At 44.6% G+C, this 24,026-nt stretch overlaps 1 protein-coding gene across 2 annotated transcripts in view; it reads left to right on the forward strand.

The window, feature by feature from the left end:
- Window positions 1-24,026, forward strand: part of LOC118218490 (protocadherin-15-like) — a 242,525-nt gene that overhangs the window by 98,045 nt on the left and 120,454 nt on the right. For both annotated transcript variants that reach the window (XM_035401170.1, XM_035401171.1), the window contains 4 exons: window positions 4,480-4,494; window positions 4,810-4,875; window positions 20,936-21,096; window positions 22,804-22,959. In XM_035401170.1, coding sequence (XP_035257061.1) covers window positions 4,480-4,494; window positions 4,810-4,875; window positions 20,936-21,096; window positions 22,804-22,959 — 398 coding nt within the window. The remainder of the gene's footprint in view (window positions 1-4,479; window positions 4,495-4,809; window positions 4,876-20,935; window positions 21,097-22,803; window positions 22,960-24,026) is intronic.

The following is a 24,026-nucleotide window of genomic DNA, read 5'->3' on the forward strand; positions in this document are numbered from 1 at the left end:
GAGTGAAGGGTCAAATGATGACATTATTAATTTCTCGGTTTTCCCTTGATATAGAAAGCGATCACAATAATAACATCAAAAATGAAAATATATTTTTTTAAACATTTTTAATCAAAGGCTTTCTTACAAGAGTCAATTTTTATTGATAACCATGCCGTTGGGAGCATGCCTAATTGCCCCCCATGAGCTGATTGGTACCTTGCATGGCAGCCTTTCACCGTTGATGTGTGACTGTGTGTGTGAATGGGTGAACAGTGTTTTCTTCTCTTTTTTTGGGTCTGTTTTCATCTCTGTATGCGTGTGAGTGTTGTGGGGAGGCTCTGTCACTCAGTCACAGTGTCTTATCCGATGCGTGGCTTCAAGTTAGCGTTTCATCCGCCTGCGTGTAGCGTAACGAGGCGCTGAACATGCAGCTAGCCGAGGCAGATAGGAGCAATCCCAGAATGCATTAGTCTTCGGGATGTGCTGCGTGTGACGGGGTGCTGCTGCTCACGGGAGCAGCTCAGCTCCTGAAGGCCTCGTGAGGCTCTTCCGCGCACGTCCGGTCTCTGAGGTGAGCGACTCCTCAGTCTTCTGCTCCGCGTGGCGATGGTCAGATGTTTCCTTTGTGCGAGCCCGTGTAAGTTAAATTCTCGCTCGCGCTCGCAACTCTTCACAGATGTGCGGTGCCTCGTTTTCGAAATATATTACGTTGACTTGTTTGTCAGCGCCCTCAGATTTAGAAGACAGATCTATGTAAAGAGGTCGTTGTGAAGTGGGAAGCGTGCAATAAACACGTTTCCTGTGTGGTTGGGGAAATGTGCAATCAGAACTGCATCGCATCCTGACGAAAAAAATTCAGACTAATTGTGAATAAATTCTTAAATTATGAGCCATTGCCCTGGTGAAGTCATAATGCCCTTGACCAGTGTGTCTATATAAAGATTCTTTCAGGTTTGTGCACTGCTAAATCTGTGACGTGTCTAAACACTGCAGTTTAGTTGTTGTTTTTTTTATGTGTACAGGAAGCACTTTGGGTTGATTTTTATATGTTAGTGTGCTATACAAATAATTATTATTTATCATTGGGCTTTTCTCTAATATCTCACATGATTCCAAATCAGTGACAGTGTCATGGTTGTGATTATAGCATTAGATGAAAAACTCCACTCAGAAACACTAGATAAAAAATGATGAAACCTCCTGTATGCAGTGAAAATCTCGGTGAGTAAAGCACACCTGAAGCGGTGCTATTCTGTGGTCTCGCTGATGTCACAGGGTGCCTTGGATGATGTCACAGGGGCCCTGGAGGGCATGTCCATTAAAGGCTGTTACTCTGCACCAATGAGGTGCTGTTACCCTCGACTACGTGGATCAGACTGCCTGAAAAGCTCTACATTGAAAAAGCCTGACTACAGCCCTGTTCTCTGTTCCAGGCTGAACTGCTAGCCCGCTAAGCTTTTCGGTTTTAATGTTCTCGAGAAGCGTAAAGATTTTAGCGTTTGCTGCTCGCATCCTGTATATCGCTCGGCTTGCATATCGTTCACGGGAATATTTGACTTCTTATGAAATCTGAGAGAAGATCCCTGGGGGGGGTCTTACAGATCATGCAGGAACTGAACCAGCAGTTGGGCTGAACATGCTCTTGAGGGGGGTGGCGGGGCAGGGGGTAGGGAGAAAGAGGACACAGGTTAATGTCGGTGCCATTGCAGCCCTGAAGCACTTTTGGTCCCTGAAGTTGTTTTGGTCCCTGAAGTTGTTTTGGTCCCTGAAGTTGTTTTGGTCCCTGAAGTTATGACTGTGGACCAGTCTGGTGCGGGCCTGGAATAAGAATTTGGACCCATTTCATTTATTCTCTCATTATTCTGCTCTTCCAGGCATAACGATATTATGCTCATTCCGAATGAGCTTTTTAATACAAACATTGGCAAACGTGGTCTCATTAATTTTTTTAAATATCTATATGCGTAAAACCGTGTTTATGTTTATGACAAAGCGGATGAGCAGATGCCTGTTTTAAATGAAATTGCGGTACATAACCGAGAGAAGGTCAGTGTATTTCTGTAATATCAAAGCCAAACTGACAAAGTTGGAATGTGTCTTTTTTTTGTTTGTGAAATAGCTGTTTGAGAGTTTTCTTTTTAGAGTATTGACTTTTCTTTGTCAAAGTGAGTGATACCTATAATGCAATTGAAGGCAAAATGTTCTTTACCTGTTCACCAAATGTGCTTTACTGTAGCTATTTTAACCAGAGCGTCAGCTGGTCGTTCGTTAGCTTTCACGGTTTAATAACTGCACAAGGAGGCTGCACATTTACGTGGGATCTTTTTGAAAGCGTAAAGCAACAGACCTGCAAGCTGAGTCAAAATAAGATGAAATACAATTCCCTGCAGAGCATGGAGGAAATCCATAATGCGCTGTCACGGTTCCCATGGAGACACAGTTGAGGAATATATATATATATACACACACACACACACTCAAATATACGTATGTATATACACACACACACACACACTCAAATATACGTATGTATACACACACACACACACACACTCAAATATACGTACGTATATACACACACACACACACTCAAATATACGTACGTATATACACACACACACTCAAATATACGTATGTATATATACACACACACACACACATATACATACACACTCAAATATATATTAACTGGCACTCTGTGATCCAGTGTCCTCACTGGGGCTAGCAAAGCATTGTGGGAACACCCAGTTTTGGAACACCGTGGCCCAGGCTGAGTCACCTTCTGTCCTCATCTTTGATTTAAAATAATTGCATAGTGCAGGCGCGGTGCGGTCTATTCATGCGGCATGGATCTGGTGAATTTTTTTTATTTAGCGCTCAACTGTCACTTAAGGACAAATGTTGATTGAATCCAGGCCTGTCCATGACGGTAACACAGACTGCAAAGTGCCTGTCCTAGAAGGCGTTACATTATGGAGTTTGACCTGAAGGTTTCTGTTTAAATGTAAGTCTCTGTTTGGCTGAAGGGGAGACGAGGACCTCTATCACATGCATATTTGAGGCCTCTATCACATGCATATTTGAGGCCTCTATCACATGCATATTTGAGGCCTCTATCACATGCATATTTGAGGCCTCTATCACATGCATATTTGAGGCCTCTATCACATGCATATTTGAGGCCTCTATCACATGCATATTTGATTGTAAGAGTACCTGGATGTTCTCGCCTGGCTACAGGTGTTCAGTTGAGCGGGCGTGTTTGGGCAGCATGTGGTCAATAGGGAACTCGAGGAGCGTTTCGGGTGTCCGCGGCAGCGCCCCGGCTGTTTGGCTGATGTCATGTAACCCGACACCGCCCGCCCTGATTGGCTGCCCGTAAACTGTAGGGGGGGGGGGGGGGGGGGCTGGGATCGCGAGCGCCACAGAGCACGCATACTCACAGTAGATTAATAAATTAGAGATGTGTGTGTGTGTGTGTGTGTGTGTGTGTGTGTGCACGCATGCACGAGTATGTATGTGTGTGTGTGTGTGTGTGTGTGTGTGTGCATGTGTGTGTGTGAGTATGCGTGTGTATGTATGTGTGTGTGTGTGTGTATGTGTGATTACGTGTGTGTGTGTGTGTGTGTGCGTGAGTACATGTGTATCTATTGTTGGACAGTGGCCCATGGTAATAATAATTTTTAAACTATACAGGTAAAACAAATTAGAAAAGTTTATCCAGGAAGGCTTTCAGTCTGTGGAAAAGTCACTTATGCACCTATGATGTGGAATATTGTTGGTATTACGAGATGTAATTGTATTAAGGTTAAATAGTGGACTAAGGCACACACTATCTGGTATCACTAGTAGATATCACACTTAATTATTTAAAAACAAAGTTATAATTACTGTGCCTCAAAGGGCTAGGGTTGGCTAGGAAGATTCTGTAATCCCTGACTGCGCTAGCAGTCTTAATTAGCTACGGAAGCTAATTGTATTGGGGAAAAACATCTAGCCAGTGGTGACTTAAGCGATGAAAGATGGTGTAGATGTAAGATGGTACTGGTAAAACGGGCAAAAGAGCAAGGATCGCTCAAAATGGCTGCTTGTAAAACAGCAGCTTATGATGTAATAAAGAGTCTCAGCTGCTTCACCTCTGAGTATAATGTCTGTTCCTGCTACCAGCCTACCGGTGTAATATATGAAGACACGCTTCCCTCTCTTTCCTTGCTTGACTTTATTAATGTTTCCTGCCAAAAAGTAGCCAATGAATATAAAGCCACTAACAAACCAAAACAATGTCTTTAATATGTGATAATTTATAAAAGTGTGTGTGAGTTTCTTTACTCACCTCTTCCTTCACTATGTATTAACCCTGGTTTTTATATTGTTAGCCTTTCCTTTTTTGTTGTAAAGATCAGCACTCTGCTCTGTACAGAAAATCTATTTCATCCTTTTTTTTCTCCTATCACTCTTGTTTGTGCTTTCTCCTGGCGACACTAACTTTGCCTTCAGACTGGCAGTACGAGGGTAAGACGCTGATCTTTTCTCTTCCGCGCCCTCGGTCCCCCGTCATGTCCGCTCCAGCGCCACGCTGCTCATTATCGCCATTAAATTTGGCGGCCATCTTACGCGCCGCGCCCTGCCGTCGCCCCCCTCTTCATCGTGGTTGGTGTAGACAGTCATGCCTTCATGCTTCACTCACTTCAACACTTCGTGTTTCCCGCCCAAACGCTCCCGCTCACAACTTCAGGCTGAATGTGTTTCTGAGCGGTGCATTGTGGGAGAAACGCTTTGAATGTTTTACCTTTTTTTCTTTTTTTTCTCCCCCGCTTTGATGTTCAGAATGCAAGTTGTCCAGGACGGGTCCACCTGCCACCATTGTAGCCATAAATGAAGAAAGCCCCAACGGTATGTATTGCGATGTCAGTATTCCCAGTATTCCCAACGGTATGTATTGCATTTTCAGTATTCCAAGTATTCCCAACGGTATGTATTGCATTTTCAGTATTCCCAGTATTCCCAACGGTATGTATTGCATTTTCAGTATTCCCAGTATTCCCAACGGTATGTATTGCGTTTTCAGTATTCCCAGTATTCCCAATGGTATGTATTGCATTTTCAGTATTCCCATGTTCGGTTTTACACAGTGTTTCCAATGGATGATTGAAAGGCTGAGGCCTAAAGTGCACTCAAGCTTTGTCCATAACTTTGACTTATGAAGAAATGCAACTGTATCGTTTTTACAATGTATTTTAAATCTTAATTTGCCAAAGCTCAGTTTGGTGTTTGCTGAACTTTCCAAGCTTTGTTTATACATTTCAAAAAATAAATTAGCATTTGCTTTTTATTGTGAGTCAATTTAAGGAAATTTCTGTGTCCATCACTATACCATTGTGAAGGCATGGCTAAGTTAAATTCTCTGTGTTTTATATTAAGTCACCCTAAATGACAGCACCATTGAAAGGCAGGCCAAGCATTTACATACGTAATGGAGAATAATATTATAAAACAGTTTCCACCAATGGAGAAACATACTAATTCTAACCCATTAATGCTATTTTTTCTATGTATTTGTCAAGTCATGAAGGGACATTACTCTACAGAAATGGGATGTTAGTTTATTCTCAAACGACATTTTAAAAAGGACTAAAATATGTGCATAATGCAATGACCCCGTAGAGCTCAGAGAGATTTAATTATCATTTGTGGGCTATCATATCTTTGCAAAAAACATACTTTATTCATTTGTAGTGTAATATGCCAGCAGTTTTTAGGGATATTAAAACTGCAAGAAACATTACCACTGGCTTTTTAGGAATCATTATCCGCGGTTTTTAAGTGATTTTTTTTTTCTTCTTGCCGCTGCACACGCTCCGCGTTCTCCAGAAAGATGGCTTTCATTACCGAGTGAGGCAGGGAGCATAAAGTAGTTTCATTTACCGGACCGGCGAGAAAGCTTCATAATGCTCTTTCAGCTGCTGCAGTGAAGATGGGTCTCCGTTGTGTTATGCGTCCACTTAATTTGTCATGCCATGTTGGCCTTGTGCGTTTCTCTGGGTAAGAAGGCCGGCCGGATGAATAGGTGAAAAAAATTCTTATTAAAAAAGTGGAAGTTGGGCTGAATGGCTGCAGCTGTTAAGTCGGTGGAAGTATTTGCGCTGGATGTATTTTATAACGGTGTTGAACGCTGTAGCGCGGTAAGAAAAGGGAGGAGTTTACTCCTCTCCTTTTGTGCATCTCCCTGAGGTGGAGGTGGGAGGTGAACATTTATGACTGTTGAACGCAGCGTTCCCCCCGTGAAAAACGAAACAGGCTTGGAGGTCAGCGACCCTCGGTAGGAGTCATTAGGGGTCAACAGTGCCCCCTGTGGCCGGGGTGTGTGCGCGTCTGCAATTAAGCAAGTGCAAGACGACACCAGGGCTGCTCCCCTCCGTCCCACCCCAGGCATTCGAGTGACAGGTTAAAGGTGTTTAATGAGCTAAAATCACGGCAGATGGATTTAGTATTTAGGAAGTTGTCGTACAGAATTAATGAGCTTTTTCGCCGCATGTCCCAGTGGGCACAGCGCTGATCTTCTCCTGCGATTGGGACGAAGCGCAGTCGCTACCGTGAAGCCATCAGGGGGCGGTATTGGGCCGCCTCTGTCTAAACCTGCGCGTACAGTTGCATGGGTGTGACACTGTGACTGCGGCACAATGACCTAGCGCTCGTTTACGACGAGCCTGTGCACGGGCACAGTGTGTGCGTGTGTGTGAGTGTTTGCACAGTCGACAGTGGCAGTGTGTGCACAGGAACACACCTCCCCTTTTATGAGGAGCTCACACACACTCAGTGATAATCTCCTTCATGAAGCAGTCATTTAGCTTGGACGTAGGCCCCTCCCATCTCCGGGCTTGTCTTTATTTTTACTGATGAAATGCTGAGGTCTGAGACGGAATGAATGAAACGGAATGTTAAACAGACCCGACGTTACACATCAGAGAAATTGTCCTCCTGAATATGCTCTTCATCCGCTGGTCCATCCTGCTATGTCGTGTAACTGGCAGAAAGGACTTCAGAACTATACTCTGCTTCCTCACAAATCAGCTTTTATTTCAGACACAAAGCAATAAGTGGAAATCACTGTTAACGTGTTCCAGTGATGAAATCAAACAAGGTGGTGTTTGCTCTGTTTTACTGGGGCAGCTAATAATGCACGTTGCTATTGTTGAGGTTTATCGTTGCATTTGAGCTAAAGCAATGCAAAGTGTGATAGACAAATGTAATGCACTTGTAATGCATTTCTACACTAATGTAATGCACATTTTCATTTGGCACATAGAGGTTGTTACCTGGGAGTCAAATTGCATATGAAAAAAGAGCAGCAGTGGCGTTTAGAAATTGTTTCATAATCTGATATTATGCACATAATTTGTATATTTTCATCATTTAAAACTGTGACCAAGGCTGTTGAATGAATGCGAGATTCAGCTTTTAGCTTTTAGCTGGTGTTACAGACAGTGTTGGGTATGGCTGTCACAGCTACAGGAGAACTGAGTGGAGAGTGACGTCCAGTCCTGCGTTAAGGCTGTTAGCTGGCTGTCTTATCCCCGATTGCCTCACACAGTAAGAACTTTTACTAAGAGCGAAAGTAAGACAAATTTAAGAAAAGTTTTGAATGAGGCCCACTGAGGGAGTTGTTTATCGGGAAAAGTAAAAGTAACTTAATGGAGCCATATAATACCAAGAAAGAACACAAAAACTGCACCAAAGCCTTTGAAGTTCAATGAACTCCAACACCATTAACATTATAAACAAGGACTCCTGCTTATGGTTGACCCTGGCCTCAAACAGTGCAATGAGAAATGAAATAGGATATTAGTATCCCGTGTGGAAGGAAAAACACTATATGAGTCTGCAGATGGCCTTGCTATGTTTGCTCAGGGTGCTGTTTAGGTCACTCAAATTCCCAACAATAGGCATGTTTATAAATGCTCGTTTTTTCATCGCATAATATTGTGATGATTTTTTTTCTGCTGCCATAGAGGGCATTGTCTGCTGGAACTGTCAGGGTTGTGATACTGCGAACGGGAATCGAACCCGACTTTTAGCTAATGGAACATGGCATGTTCAATGGGCGATATAGCTCAGGAGGTAAGACCGATTGTCTGGCAGTCGGAGGGTTGCCGGTTCAAACCCCGCCCTGGGCATGTCGAAGTGTCCTTGAGCAAGACACCTAACCCCTAACCTCTAACTGCTCTGGTGAATGAGAGGCATCAATTGTAAAGCGCTTTGGATAAAAGCGCTATATAAATGCAGTCCATTTACCATTTACCATGTTTAATTTGTTCTGCGTGTCGGAAAAACACAGCCGCTTTGGCAGGTGCCAGACAAAAAGCTACAAATTTATCACCTGGAGGAGATTTCTATCGAAAAAAGCTGGAAAAGCTAATGCATTTCCCCCAAGCCCAGGGAGCGGTTAATCGGATTGCAGAGATTTCAATCTGGGGGATAAGGAACGGGTCTGTCTGCAGCCGCTAATGGAGGAAAAGTCTGACGGCCGGTCGCCCCGACGACGGGGAAACTTTTTCAGACTCAGTTAAAAAAAAAAGAGAGCGATCGTCCAGGCTGGTGGTCAGGCCGTTTCCGGAACATTCTTATCGCCTCAGCCCATCTTCACCTCTCGCTTTCCGTGACTCCCGCTCTGCTCACGATGCCTGAAGGTCTGACAAAAACTGAAACTTTTCTTTTTTTTTGCTGGCGATGGCCAGTTTATTTATTTTTTTTTCAGTGTGTGGTTAGCACCCCTAATATCACCCCTAATTCTTCCCTAAGTCTTTCACTGGCTTTGAGCAGCTGCTGCAGAGCAGAGCAGCCCATTCTCTCAGCGCTCGCATTTATTTATTTATTTATTTGTTTGTTTCGTTGGGCAAAACGGCTAAAATCTGAGAGCCTTCTCTCCTTTCACGCCTGCCAAAGAGGGGTTCCACAGCGAGCTAAAATGGGTTCCCCCTGCGGAGAACCTTTTTTTTATGAAAGTGCGGATCGTTGACTGCGCGTGACAGTGCCCTTTTAAATCTCTCCACCTCGTCGCACTGGCGATTTGAGTCGCTTTGGTTCTCTTGCTGGCGGCCTCGTGCGTTTGATACGCAGCTCAAATGATAGACGAGGACGTTGAGAATGATTAGTTATCTGAAAAAGGGCGACCATTTTCTTTACAGGCTTTTTTATACAGGCTGAATAGAGCTAATAGATGAATTACTGCATATTCATTCTGTAATGTGCATACATGGAAACAGAGACAGCGGGCACAGTTAACGGTTTCTGCTTCGGGTATTTGAGTGTCTTTTCTTTTTTCTACTTGAGGTGACTAAATCATGACATTATTTTAAGGCATAGCATTGATTAAACCAAATCTAAACACGGGAAAATGTTAATTTGAATCCTTTAATTTTTCAGTGTCGCATTATTAAATCAGCGGTTTATTACCGGTTTAAGTACTTTCTCACAGCCCTGCTTAGTAGCTGCTGTTAAAAAGTCACACCCGATTAATAGTCGGAAGCGTCTTTATTGACCGCTTTGTAGCGGTTGAAACGCGGGGCCTTAAAATAAAGTGTGAGCAAGAGGGCTTTTATGGGTTCAGCGAGGGCACATGAAGCAGAGTCGCTGGCAAACACAACCTGATTAAACACGATTATGATCTCAGAGGTGAGCGGGGTCGACCCGATCCTGTGGAGTGCGGGGTGACTTGCTCGGCCCTTTCTCTTGGTGATTATTGCACACCCTGAAGTGTGGGCCACCAGATTATTATTCTGTTTTTTAAAGGCTCTTGTGTATTTACGCCGTTCCGGGGGGGGGGGGGGGGTCAGGTGCGGGAGATAAGATTCCGCTCACTGGCGCTGTGAGTTGATGGCGGTTGACAGAAGGCCGTGGCTTGGAGAGGGCTTGCAGATCACGCGTGGATCCGGGAGGAGTCCACGTGTCCCTCACGACGGTCTCAGGGCTGCAGGAGTGTTGCCAGTCGCCGATGCACGAGAACCAATCAGAAGGCTTCCTTCTCCACGGCGCAGCACCACGATTGGCTGGAAGCAGCAGAGTCACTTTCTCCCGTGTCGAGGCGTGTGAGGCGTCGCTCTCTGACCGCTAACCAGAGAGGAGGCGATGGGCAGGCAGTGTGTGGGACAGCGGCCCTGTATACGGCCCCATGAAGAACAGAGACCAATCACAATCACACAAAGACTGTTTAACTGCCAAAATGGCCCCATGAAGAGCAGAGACCAATCACAATCACAGAAAGACTGTTTAACCACCAAAACAGCCCCATGAAGAACAGAGACCAACCACAATCACAGAAAGACTGTTTAACCACCAAAACAGCCCCATGAAGAACAGAGACCAACCACAATCACAGAAAGACTGTTTAACTGCCAGAATGGCCCCATGAAGAACAGAGACCAATCACAATCACAGAAAGACTGTTTAACTGCCAAAATGGCCCCGTGAAGAAAACCGACCAACCACAATCACAGAAAGACTGTTAAACCTCTGGGTTTTGACACTTCTGTCAGAATTTAGCACTTTTCTTCTTTGTGTTTGGAGTATAGGCTATAGCCTTTAGCCTTGTGTCTGGAGTCCTATAACCATTAGCCATCTGTGGAGACTCACTCGAGTTTATGTGAATAGATAATGAAGAATTTGAAAGGAAAAATGAAAGTTTATGTTTTGCGTTGAACTTGAAAAAATGAGAGCCCATCTAATCCTCTCTGTAATCTCATTTTAATGTGTTACTCGTCCAAAAGCCCTGGGAGACTTAGTCATAACTCTGAATAGTTTTGTATGGCTGAACTAGGCTTAGCGCAATTCACAGCAGTCATTAAACACGCTCATAACCAGATGATTGTAGGATGAAATATACATATCTATTTAAATGTACAGTGTAATATTTCATATAAATATGTAAGTCACGTGAGACTCCCTGTGCAGAGAAATAGTGTAATGAGTGAACAGGGCCTATTCGATCTGAAAGTATTCCCTCTCCTTTTTGCCGCTGATTGTTTATGTTTTGGTAAAGCTCAGGCCGATCTTATTCTGGCTGAAATAAATGCCTGCCTGCCTGCCCAGTAGAAATAATTAAAAGGCTGAAAATTGTAATTAAAGAGGGAAGAAGATGAAGGAGCTGGATTAGTCTCCTGCACCTGCTGCGTGGCCATAGTCCAGGATCGCCGTGGCGATCCACGATCGCCGGAGCGCCCAAACGCTGCTCGCTTAGCGCAGATGTGCAGTAATTCCTGTGCAACTCTGCCCCCACCCCCCCACCCCAGTGCAATGCAATCATGAACGAATGGGGAGTGTTCCAACTGCTTATTTATTTACCTCCTTGCCTCCTTTCCTAGTGTGGAAGGCCAAAGGGGTCAAAAAACATGTGAAATTGACGTCTGGAATCACAAGCTGTCAACGTGGGTGCATTCCAATCGCATATTTTATTCGTCCTTTGTCTCCAAGGTCCTTGACTGACCCAGAAATCGATCGAGGTGCGCCACCTTTGAGGCCATTCCAACCCGTTAAATGCTCCCTCAAGGAGCTAGGAGGCTCGTGAAGAACTCTTGAGCAAGGAAACAGGAGTGCATCCTTTGCGGAAATATTTTTTCGGAATGCGTGATGTATAACACTTGACCTGTGGATCCGTCTCTCCCAATCTGCTACTTCTGTAATTGACGTGACTTCAAACTGACCCTTGAAAGAGTAATGATGTTCCAGTTGCCTTGATTCCAATCGTCTGTGAGTCCTTTCCTTGCTTCCTCCGATTGGTGGAGCCAGGAGCGAGGAATGGAAGCAAGGAGATAAAATAAGCAAGTGGAGTGAGCTGACTCATCGGGACTCCAGACGTCAATTCCACATATTTTTGACCCATCTGGCCTTCCATATTTGGAAAGGAGGCAAGGAAAGGAGAACAAAGTGGTTGTAATGCCACTTCAGTGTCATGTGACTTGATTGTAATGTTCTCTGGCCATTGATTCGTCATCTTTTATTAGCCTGGTTACTGTTCATTTCCTTACCAAAATGGCTGTCGGCATTGGCAGTAGTGGGTGCCTTTGTATTATCGGTAGAAATATTGACAGGAAATGGACAAGGACATGTTTTTTTTTTTTTGTTGTTGTTGTTGTTGTCTGCAGAATGATGGACAGGCATTCACAATGGCAATGCCATGGTAGCAGACTATTTGTTCCGCAAAGCAAACAGAAGCAGGAAAGTAAGTGTCCATGTCTGACGAGGAGAAGGGCCCACCTATCCGCAGAACAGATATAAATAACATCCGCGTGATCTGCTTTTTAACTCTGCGTCATTTGTGTGGGGCTTTACGCCGGTACACCGTCACAAAGACGCTTTGCAGGAGAGCAGGGAGCGGGAAGAGAGGGAAAGAGGGAGGAGGGAGCGGGAAGAGAGGGAAAGAGGGAGGAGGGAGCGGGAAGAGAGGGAAAGAGGGAGGAGGGAGCGGGAAGAGAGGGAAAGAGGAGGGAGCGGGCCGAGGCGCAGAGCGAGCCGCGGAGCCTTTCTGAAGAGGCTCGTTGAGAAGCGGCTCGCCGCCGAACTGCCGCCGAACTGCCGCTCTTCACGAGCCCTCGATTCTGACAGCGGCGTTTTCCAGCCTCGGAATGAATGGCTGCTCTCCCCCGCCGTGGTGCATATACACCGTGGCGCATACACGCCGTGGCGCATATACGCCGTGGTGCATACACGCCGGCGTACGGGGCCTGTGGAAAGAAACGGGCCCGCGTGCGTATGCGTGCGTTTTTTAAAGGCGCTTGATTTGGTGCAAGGGGGCGGGGCAGGGGGGGGGGGCTGCCTCTGGGCGTGACAGGAAGGCTTTGCCTCGTCATGGATTCGAGCTCACAACCCCCCGTCGTCATGCTTCCCTCTGTCTCCCTAGCCTGCAAATGTGCGTTGCGTTTCCATGAGAGCTTAACGGCCCAATTAGTGCTGCTCGTTTGCATATTTTTGCATATCTTCGGAGAGAGGAAAGCAAGACGGTCTTCATTTGCCCGTATTAAAAACAAGTGATACTTCACTCGGCTAATCATCTGGAAAATTTACAGAGGTTAGCGCTTCTGTCACGTTTTCTGTGGATAACCAATTAGCGCTCAACACATTCCGTGCGCTTTTGATCGCAGATGGACAGGTGTTACAGTTTTAGCGGTAATGCAGTGAAGTTTTTTCCGGTGCACACTTTAATGACATGCCCATCAGGGACAGGGGTTTTTTTTTTTGTTGCCACTGGCGCCATCTTTGATGCCAAATACTTACATAACCAGAAAACCTTCTGGTAATTCATTTAGGATTCTGTGTTCCTGTCAGTGTTAGCTTCACTGTACACTAATGCCAAAACACTTCTTTGAATTTGTGTAGGAAAATACAATACATGACATTTGTCTCCTGATTATGGATTGCGCTTGGTGACTTTTATAGTATGTGTATGAGGAAATGTTTCCCTTTTAAATTTGTAGTTGAACATTTGACTTGCCACAGGTTCTGCCTGACATCTATAAACAGTCAAAGAAAAAGGTGCCCTGAACATTTTTCAGTGAGAAAGTGTCACAAGGAGTTTTGTGAGATGAAAATTCAGAATTCACTTTGACTTCTGGTGGTGGTCTTTCTTTGACACACAGTGTGTGGATGGACTTATCCCAAGACATGTTGATAAACGGAAGACTATTTAAAATGTATCAGATCGAATCATATTTGTTTTACAGAGCGCATTTCATAAAACATTTGTACCAGTACACTTTCCCTTGGGATATAACTCCCCACAGAAACAAGTTTATGGTGATAGTGCCAAGGGGGAAATTAATTATTATAAACCAAAGTGGAGTTCAGTCCTCCACTGGCCGGCTGAGGATCTTAAATCATTTCCCGCGTGGCGCGCTGTTGGCTGTTCGGCTCTGGTTGTTTTCCTTTAGTTTTGGTACGGGGCAGGGACGCTGAAGATGTTTACTGCTAAACGGATGTGCGTGTCACACTGATGGCTGATTAGGGGGCTGTCTGCTCGTGTGACTCATCCGAAACCGCCGCTCGTAAAAACACGTTCGTGCGAACGCGTCTGTCTGCCTGTCTGCCGTTTGACGGTGTCTGTCAGGCGGCTGTCTGGACCGCGAAAGCTGACGGTTCACTTTGAGAGGGGGCAGGATTGGCTGAGTCATCGTCGCGGCGACGGTTCGACAGCGGTCGGGCTCCGAGCCAGCGCCACTCAGCGCTCTTCATGCGAAGGGTCGCGTCCGAGGCGCTGCTGCTTTAATGGAAATTTAGGATTTTCTCGAGCCCTCTTCAGCTTCGACAGTGCCCGGGTGTTGTCTTATAGTCGGGACTGCAGCCAGTATCTCTGCCTACCTCGTATTCTTGAATTTTATTTCAATTTTTTTTTTTTTACAACTCCGCGACCTTAATTAATTCAACATTTGTTCTTAACTTTGGCTTGCATAATGGGGAAACTTTACTGTACGCCCTGGATTCAATTAACCTTTTATTTTACAACATGCAAATGAATCAGTGAGTGCTAGATTTGTGAGTATTTTTTCCCATTAAACAAAATGGCAAGCCTGGACCTGGCAATCATCCAAATTAACTATGATGGAAAAGTGAATAAAACACTTGCATTCATAAGTAAGTATGAGTAAAGGACAAATGTTGATGGAACCCTGGCTGTGCACTAGAACTGTCTGTTATTCAAGTCAAGGGCAGATGTTATTTGATCCCTATGTGTCACAACAGTGTCTGCATATTAGTGTAGGGCATATTAACATATCTGTGTCTTATGATATTACATTTTAGGCATTTAGGAGATGCTCTTATACCAGGCGACTTACATTACATTACATTACATTACAGGCATTTGGCAGACGCTCTTATCCAGAGTGACGTACAACAAAGTGTATAACCATAACCAGGAACAAGTATGACGAAACCCCTAGAGAGAAGGGAGTTACACAACTCACAATTCTACACACCTATTTATACAGCTTGATTTTTACTAAATCTGTTCAGATGAAGTACCTCGTTCAGGGAGGCACAGCAGTGGTCTGCCTGGGAGTCGAACCTGCAACCTGGGAGTTATAAAGCCACCCCCCTGTCATGCTGTGCTGCCTCCATCAGTGTCAGAAACTCTGAAGATAAATGCTACGAATTATTGTCTTTGGTGACGTATTTGATAAATGCCAGACCCAATCACCCAGCATGCTATCAGATGTGAGTTTTTGTACAAGCACTCAGGTTTTTTGACAGATCCTGAATTCTAATTTTTTTTTTGTCTGTTGTAATCAATTTTTAAAACACAGTGTAAACTCTGTCTGGCATACAGCCTGATATTCAGTCAGATTTTTACCTCAGAGAAGTTGATGCTCTGAAAGCTTTGTTTTCCCTTGTTGCTTTTCGATAGCGATTGGAGCGCTCTTCAACGATGGTGTTTTCATTTGTGGCACATTAATTATGTATCCGGTCTCGAGTGCCGTATTCGGAAATGTAGAGGCCGTGCGTGTTTACGGATATTTATTTTCCATCCCGAAATTGACCATCGATATTCCGAAGACATCCAGAATATGTAAAAAGTAAGCAATAAACCGAAAAGGGTCATTTGCTGTAATAAAACATGCATTTTAATATACGTCTGGACACATGCAGACTTAAATAGCAGTGCATCTAAACAGATATAAATAAAGATTATTTTGTTGTTTGTTAAAACAGATACAGATCATCCATGTCATCGCTGTACACCCCTATGGTGGACTGACATTGCGAACAATCTAAAATGCTTAATCAGAAAATGGCTTAACATGGCAAAAAATGTGATGAGAAAAAATGTCAAAATGTTGAAGTGTAGAGCAGCATAACTATTAGCAATGGTGAAAAGGAAAATAAAATATACCACAATATGAATTTTTTATGAATTAATGTAGAGGAAAATGGCCAAAACATGGGCCAGAACAGCTTAATGAGCAAATATTGAAATGAAAAAATAAAAAATATGAAACCAGCTGTTCAGGGGCAGAAGTATTTACTTGGTTCGAAGTAACAAAACATAAACAACATATGTATACAAAGTACTGTAAGCTCTGCATGGTGAAACCAAAGTGTATAAAATACCCTTAAATAAAAGCTGAGCATGTGCACTTTAGCCGCATGTGGATTGTTTGATTACAAATCTAAAAAATATGCCTTTGTCCCGAACATTATAGAGCTCACTGTCAGTCCAAGATGAGAGCTTAATGTGCCAAATTGTCCTAAAATTGCAATAGATCTATTTTAATTAATTTCAGGCTAAAGGGGGATAAGACAAAAAGAGTTGCTCTGGGGTAAATATCAAGTGAAACAAAAATCATTGAGGTAGTCCAACAAATCAATAAGAACCTACAGATGAAATGAACGGGAACCAATGAGCTTAATGTAGCTTAAAATTAACGGCAGAACTATCTGGAAATAAAGATGGGCTCCTATTTTCGTGTACGCACTATGGTCAAAAGAAAAGCATTTAGGGAAATACAGAAACACAGGAACTTTATGACTCAATTGTGCCTTTATAATATCCTTGCATTTATATAGCACCAATGTGTAGCACCCACCTGGGTGATGCACGGCAGCCATTTTGCGCCAGAAAGCTCACCACACATTAGCGAAGGTGGAGAGGGAGAGAACATTTTTTTTTTTTAGCCAATTAAATCTGGGGATGATTTTGGTGGCAAGTTTGCGAGAGCCAGATCTGGGATTTGGAAAAGGACACCGGGGAACCCCCTACTCTTAGCGATAAGACCTAAAAGTGGGATGGGATGATCTGATATTCATCTCGGGTGTAAATCCTCATGAGGCCTTGCTAAGCGGGGGAAGGCCCACTCCAAGACATTCCAGTGAAGGTGGAATAAAATACACTTTAACTTCATTTCAGATCATTACACTGCACTTTTCCGTCAGTGAGCCATGTCATGCTCGCATGTTTTGGGACCATTTTCCACTTTGCCAATTTATTTGAAATATTTATGTGAGCTCATAAGTGCTCATCTTTTTTTCCAGAGCGTCTTCTTCGTTCAATATTAGGACTTTTGGCCACATTAAGCGACAAGTGCTCCATTCATGCGTATCTTGACTCATTTGTTGGAGTCAACCAACAAATGAGTCAACCTTGGACAACCTTGTTGAGTTTTGTTTCACCTGAACTTTTCAGCACTCGTTTTTTCATCAGCATTAAAATGTTTTTTTGTCATGTTAAGCCATTTCCACATTGAGCCATTTAGAATGTCCCTGGAGAGGGACTTCAGTGCTTTTATGATCCACAATCCTACCGAGAAGCTACAGAGAAAATTACAGATTGCGTATGTGTGTGTATTTGTGCATGCATGTGAGAATGATACAGATTTCTAATATTATATGGCATTTTTTCCTTTTCTGCCGTAAGGAAGGGTCTTGGAATGTGGTATTATTATTGCCGTTAAGAAGGAACTTCATTTGCCCATGGTCCCGATTCATGTTCAGTTTATCAGGGAAATTGGCAATGTTCAAACAATCTGGCATTTCAGTTCTTTAATCATTGAACCATAACCATCTGGGTTACGGGTTACTGGCAAGTTTGTGTGCAACATGCCTGGAATGCTTTTTCTGTGCCTTTGACAAATAATATGCTACTAAATAACTACTAATAATATACAACTGAAATAAAAATAGAATAATAAACATGTTCTAAGACAGTTTGGGCTGTGTTTTTGTCATAATAATATCTCACAACATTATTTGGGATAGAACCTAGATACTCCCCTGCTTTATTGTATGTCTGCTGCTTCAAATGTGAACACATCAGCTGGTATAGAAAGCTTTGACCTGAAGGTGTTCGGGGACAACACCTGAGGCCTTTAATCTACTGCTGCCTGAAGATTTGTTTGATCAATCTGGGTGGTTACGGTTCTTAGATTGAGTGGTTCAAGAGAAAGAAATCTCTACTTCCTGTCTGCAGGAAATTGTTTCATTTTACACACAAGCTTCTCTTAGGGTTCACCTTTATTCTGAACCAAATGAACCAAAGTCCATTCAGAAAAAACACATTACTGAATTCATATTTTATGATCCAGATATGTATACCACTCAGGAATATTACAGTGCAGCCTTAATGTTGTTTAGAGTACGGATTGAGTTATGAAGTTTGAGTCATTTCAGTAGGCTTTGTCAGTGCCCGACATAGCTCAGGAGGTAAGAGCGGTTGTCTGGCAGTCGGAGGGTTGCCGGTTCGATCCCCCGCCCTGGGCATGTTGAAGTGTCCCTGAGCAAGACACCTAACCCCTAATTGCTCTGGTGAATGCGAGGCATCAATTGTAAAGCGCTTTGGATAAAAGCGCTATATAAATGCAGTCCATTTACAGTCCATTAGTGCAGTTTACCTAACAGGGCTGTCTCAGTGCCATTTCAGTCTCAAGGACATAACAACATATCAAAATCACACGCACCCGGCAAACGTCCTTTACAGTTCTGTACTTGTGACCTAGAATATAATTACTGTGTGAACTGCACTTAATGTGTTCATGGCTATGAATAACTTGCATAACAAGTACTGTACGATATCAGACCTGGGTTTTGTAGTTGTTCCAGTGACCATCTGTATGCACTTATTGTACGTCTCTTTGAATAAAACCGTCTGCCGAATACATGCAATGTAATATAATGTAATGTGCTTGAGATTTCATTTTTACTGTGAGTGAGTTCGCATCCTGTTCAGAAACAAACTCTTCCTAAAATCTTGGATGGGAACGACGAGGTCGAAGCAGTGTAGCGCCGTTATGTTACAGTAGCGAAGAGATTCTAGGCCTCCGAGATGCTCGAGTCTGCCAGATGCGGACGGAGTGTATGTTTGCCAGCCCGGCTTAGCTGTTAGAAATTCCTAATTAAAACAGGAGACGAGTACGGTGAGGGAGATCGCTGGGCTTTAGAGACCATGCTCAGATTTATATGACCCTGCCCGCGGGGAAACCAGCTGGAAATGCGATTTTGCTGTAAATCAAGAGGTTGTGTGCGAGCAGGCAGGCAGGTTTGTGGGGACGTGGCTCACAGTGTTCCCAGGATAAAGAGGCTATGAGCAGGCAGGCAGGTTTGTGGGGACGTGGCTCGTAGCGTTCCCAGGATAAAGAGGCTGTGAGCAGGCAGGCAGGTTTGTGGGGACGTGGCTCGTAGCGCGTAGCTCCTCGCATTCCCAGTTGTGATCGCTGACTCAGCTGTTCCCGCTCCTTGCCCACATCATCCACTCGCCCGGACTTTCGCCTGTGGAATGTGTACACTGACATCTCCTCTCTGTACAGCAAACTGAAATTCATTTCCTTGTGAAAATAACACAAAAGTAGTCATTTTGACACAAAATGTGTTGAAAGTAACAAATTCATTTAAAGAAATGTGTGGATATCAACACATCCTTTTTTGAGTGAGGTTTAATGCAAAATACCACCACTGGTCAAACAGTTCGCGGTCATCTGAGGATTATGACGGTGCACAAAAAAAATTAAAAAACCTTTTTTTTTCTCTTAATAACCCGTGTAGCTTCGCTGACGTGCCTCCAGCGCTCAGACCGCGTCAGCGGCTGATTTAATGGAGCTGGCGCTTCGCGGCTGCTCTCGGAGCTGGGTCAGGGCGCTGGCGCGGAACTGTCCGGAAGCGTTAGCGGTGGGAGCAGCCTAGCGTCATCCCGGCTCGCGGGGGTGGGGGCAACTGACATCATACCCCCCCCCTCCCCCCCCCCCCCCCCTATACTGATGCTCGGGTGTAATGCGGGACAGCTGGTGTAACGGGAGCCAGTGGGGGGGGGAGAGCGGGTGGAGTGTGCTGGTCTACTGGGCTTAGTGCTGAATTATCCAGATATCCTCAGCCGAACCGCCAGCGTGTGTGTGAGTCAGGGGGGTGCCTAACTAGGAGGGGTGGAAGTGTGAAACTGCATGTGGACCCCCCCTTGGTCATGGGGGGGGGGGGGGGGGGGGGCGGGGGGGCACAATGGTGGTTAGGAATCTTCAACATCCTGGCATCAGGTTAACGGGAACTTTTTTAGCTTATGTTCTTAGCGTCTTTTTGGTATTCAGCATAGTGACCCACATTTGTGGGCGTATCAGGAGTGTTTGTGGGCGTGTCTGGGGTGTGTGTGGGCGTGTCCGGGGTATTTGTGGGCGTGTCCGGAGTGTTTGTGGGCGTGCCCAGGGTGTTCGTGGGCGTGTCTGGAGTGTTTGTGGGCGTGTCCGGAGTGTTTGTGGACGTGTCAGGAGTGTTTGCGGGAGTGTCCAGAGTGTTTGTGGGAGTGTCCGGAGTGTTTGGGGGCGTATCAGGGGTGTTTGTGGGCGTGTCCGGAGTGTTTGTGGGCGTGTCCGGGGTGTTTGTGGGCGTGTCAGGACTGTGTGTGAGCGATATTTGGGCGTGTGCAGGGCATACGTTGGACAGTTCGGTGTGTCAGCAGAATATCTGAGCAACATGGGCTTGTCAGGTGCATGCTTTGGAGATCTGTATGTTTTAGGAAAAGGGGAGAAGTGTGTGTCTCTGATGAGAAATAAATGCCAGGGGAACATTTAGAAATGTTTTAGAGAGATTCCCTTTAAACCTTTCTCCTGTCATCAATATTATCAGGACTTAAGTTTATGACACACTTACTCAGGTTCGATGTATGGCCAAAATATGGTGAGGTGAATGTTCTGAAATGGCTTTAGCTTAATGAAGCTGAACAATGACTGAATTTGAAGCTAAACTGCATCTTTTATGAAAACCCATTATTCAGTTTCTAATGTATGAATTCTGACAAGATAATTACATGCAGTCACATAATGTTTTCTGTTGCCGCTGTCGCTCTTGTCGTAGGTCTGCTGTTGTTATTGAGTCATACAGCACAACAATCTGCAAACACTACAAAGGGTGATTTTATAGCTGAAAAAAAAAAAAAACTGGCAGAATGGATGAATAATCAGTCTATCCACTCCTGTGTGTGTTTGTTTTACAGGGACCGTGCTGGTTGAAAATATGCAGATCAATGGAAGAGCTGAAGACCCAGGCAGAACCATTTCCTTATCGCTGCAAAACAACTACGACTACTGGGTGATCCTGGACGCCAAAAGACAGATTCTGTTCCTAAACAGCACCGGCCGAGTTCTGGACCGAGACGTGAGCACTCCGATTGGCTCGTCCGCCCCCCACTCGACCACAATTAGGACTCTCCTGACAGCCGGATTTCAGGCTGATTTTAAAAAAAACTGCAAGTCCCAGAATTCCTTGTGTCTCATATACAGTCATGCAGGGAATGACAGGCGAGAGTGCGTGATTGTAAGGGAACTTTACTGAGCCACTTAAATGACCACAGGGGCGAGGAAAAATCTGAGCAACTGGTGAAATGTGAAAAGATATTTCTGACCTCGATGTGCAAATGGGCACATTCTAGGAAAACAACAATAAAGAGAAGTCAGTTAGTAAGAGAAATAATAGAAATCGTTAGTTCTGGAGTTACCTAGGCAACTGATGTTTGTACGCTTTTATAGGTGAATGTCCCAGAATAGAATTACAGAACAATTTCCTTGAAACTTTTTGGCATTTTCTTGTAAAAATGTATAATAAGGCATGATGGACAGGGTAAATTAAAATGCACTTCATCTTAATCATCATAATTATCTTCATCATCCTAGTTTTTGTCTGTACTTATAGCCCTGCTGGAGTGCGCCGCCATTTTGAAAGGAATGCATTTGAGTGCCTCGTGCCAGCATGTCAGGAATATTAAGGAACGTTACATTTGGTAGCTTTGCAGAGGAAAGTAGCAAATTCCTCTGAAGTTATATAATTTGTATGTCATTTCTTCCCTGTAAAACTAGGTTGGGAAATGGGTTTTTTTTTTTTGATGTTCCAATTAATGCCACTTTTTGGAGATGTGAGGCGGTGAGCAAAAATAATGTTTTTTTCAAAATGGAATCACTCGCAGTGCTTAAGTTACGAGCGCAAAAACCTTTTCCAGATGTGTGTTTTGACAGTGATTTCTCTCCTGGTTCGTGGACCCTTCTGTTGAGCTGATTGATGTGGGGTTGAGTTATCCCAGTCTGTTGTGCTGATTGATGTGGGGTTGAGTTATCCCAGTCTGTTGTGCTGATTGATGTGGGGTTGAGTTATCCCAGTCTGTTGTGCTGATTGATGTGGGGTTGAGTTATCCCAGTCTGTTGAGCTGATTGATGTGGGGTTGAGTTATCCCAGTCTGTTGAGCTGATTGGTGTGGGGTTGAGTTATCCCAGTAGTGTCGATCGCCAGCCAGTCTAGGCCTATGAGGAGACGGGGTGTGCAGACCCTCGAGCCAATCAGTGACTCACGTTAATTACTCGAGTGCAGAACCGCTCCCAAATCTGGAGACGCCGTGGCCCCCAAGACGGTAGCATGACAACGCGCTCTCAGAAGCGATGTGTTAATGTCAACACACTTTTTCTGCCACTACTTTTGTGTGACTTTCAACATGTTTTGTGTCAAAGGTCTTTCTTTTGTGTTATAGGAGAACGGTTAATGTGTTACAAAGGGAGACTATTTAACATGGACTGTGTTGAAAGCAACACAAAAATGCGTTGTCCTTAACAAGACATTTTGTGTTACAAATATACAGTTTATGTGTTACAGAGGGAGACATTTTTAACACGGACTGTGTTGAACGTAACGGCATTGAGGCCTGTTAAACGCAGCATGTCGTGTGTTGGTTTTACTGCATCTGTTTTGCACTATGGGGGAGTGGATGGACTGGGTGGAGTGAGGGAGTGAGAGTGTTTTGGGAGTGTCCTCAGTCGTCCTGTCAGGCCCTCGGTGAGCTTTTCCTCCGCTCTAACGGGCCTCCTGTGTCCCTCGCAGCCCCCCTTGTCCATCCAGTCCATCGTGGTGCAGGTCCAGTGCACCAACGAGCTGGTGGGCACGGTCATCCTGCATGAGGTGCGCATCGTGGTGCGGGACCTCAACGACAACACCCCGCAGTTCCAGAGGCCGCCCTACTACGTCGCCGTGAACGAGGTGAGCGCCCGCACGCCGCCGCCGCCGAGGGGGTCGGTGCAATCCAAGCGCAGCGTGGCTTCCTCGTTCTTCCGTCATTGCGTCCGGCAGCTCTCTGAGGGAGTGTTGAGTAACTGCTCATTCTGACACTCGGTGATCCACTGAAATGTACGGTATCCCTGTTTTAGTTTTTTTTTTTTTTTTTTTTTTTCTGGGCCTTCTGGACAGAATACTTCAAAGAACCGAAATATTTAACGGTTGAACAAGCCATTCATTTATTACATAATTTTGCACACGGATAATGGATAAGTACAAGAATCGCAGAGAATCTCGAGTCTAGATTAGCCATTCCATTTAATGTTGTATAAAAGCACTTAATGGTTTGATTTTTATCTGCAGGATGCAATGTAATACTCTACATGAAAAAAAGATGAAGTAGTGCACTCAACCGTTATTAAGAGGAATTGAAGAGACATCCATTGCATACTGTACAGTTCAGAGCTCTGCTTGATAGCACGTAGCATCCTCTGTCATATAAGCGTTTTTGTGCAGCATGTAGCAGTAGCAGTACTAGAAAAGATCAGCCGGACATACATATTTTTCAGACATCCATATTGGCACACGGAACGCAGTTTTCACTAATTAACATCAGAGTCGGCAACCAGGCGGTAAACTAGTGAATGACCAGACACGTAAAGTCCAGGGCTCAGATTCATAAAGTAAAAGTCCTGCCATGTGTTTCTTCCACCCGTGAACTCAGCCCAGCTGATTTTTACTGAATAGTTCTAACCTCTTGAGTTGTGCTAATCACAGTTAGCAAATCCGGGTGACTGCAGTGAAATCCTGGGGCGGACTTTCACGTTCCCGAACCTGGATTTCCCTCCCGTGAGGATTACCGCTGTGCGATTATCGGCTGCCCGCCGTACAGACCCGCCCTCCTTGGCTTTTTACGCGCGTGGATCTGAAAGTGAATTCAAGTGCAGGAGTGAGAAGTGTGCGCTGCAGGGGACTGGATGGATACGTCCTGATCTAGTGGCTTTTTGCATAATTAGACTCAGTTCTCCGGAGCGCGTCTCTCTCTCTCTCTC

The sequence above is a fragment of the Anguilla anguilla genome, chromosome 18, assembly GCF_013347855.1.
Source record: "Anguilla anguilla isolate fAngAng1 chromosome 18, fAngAng1.pri, whole genome shotgun sequence".
NCBI lineage: Eukaryota > Metazoa > Chordata > Actinopteri > Anguilliformes > Anguillidae > Anguilla > Anguilla anguilla.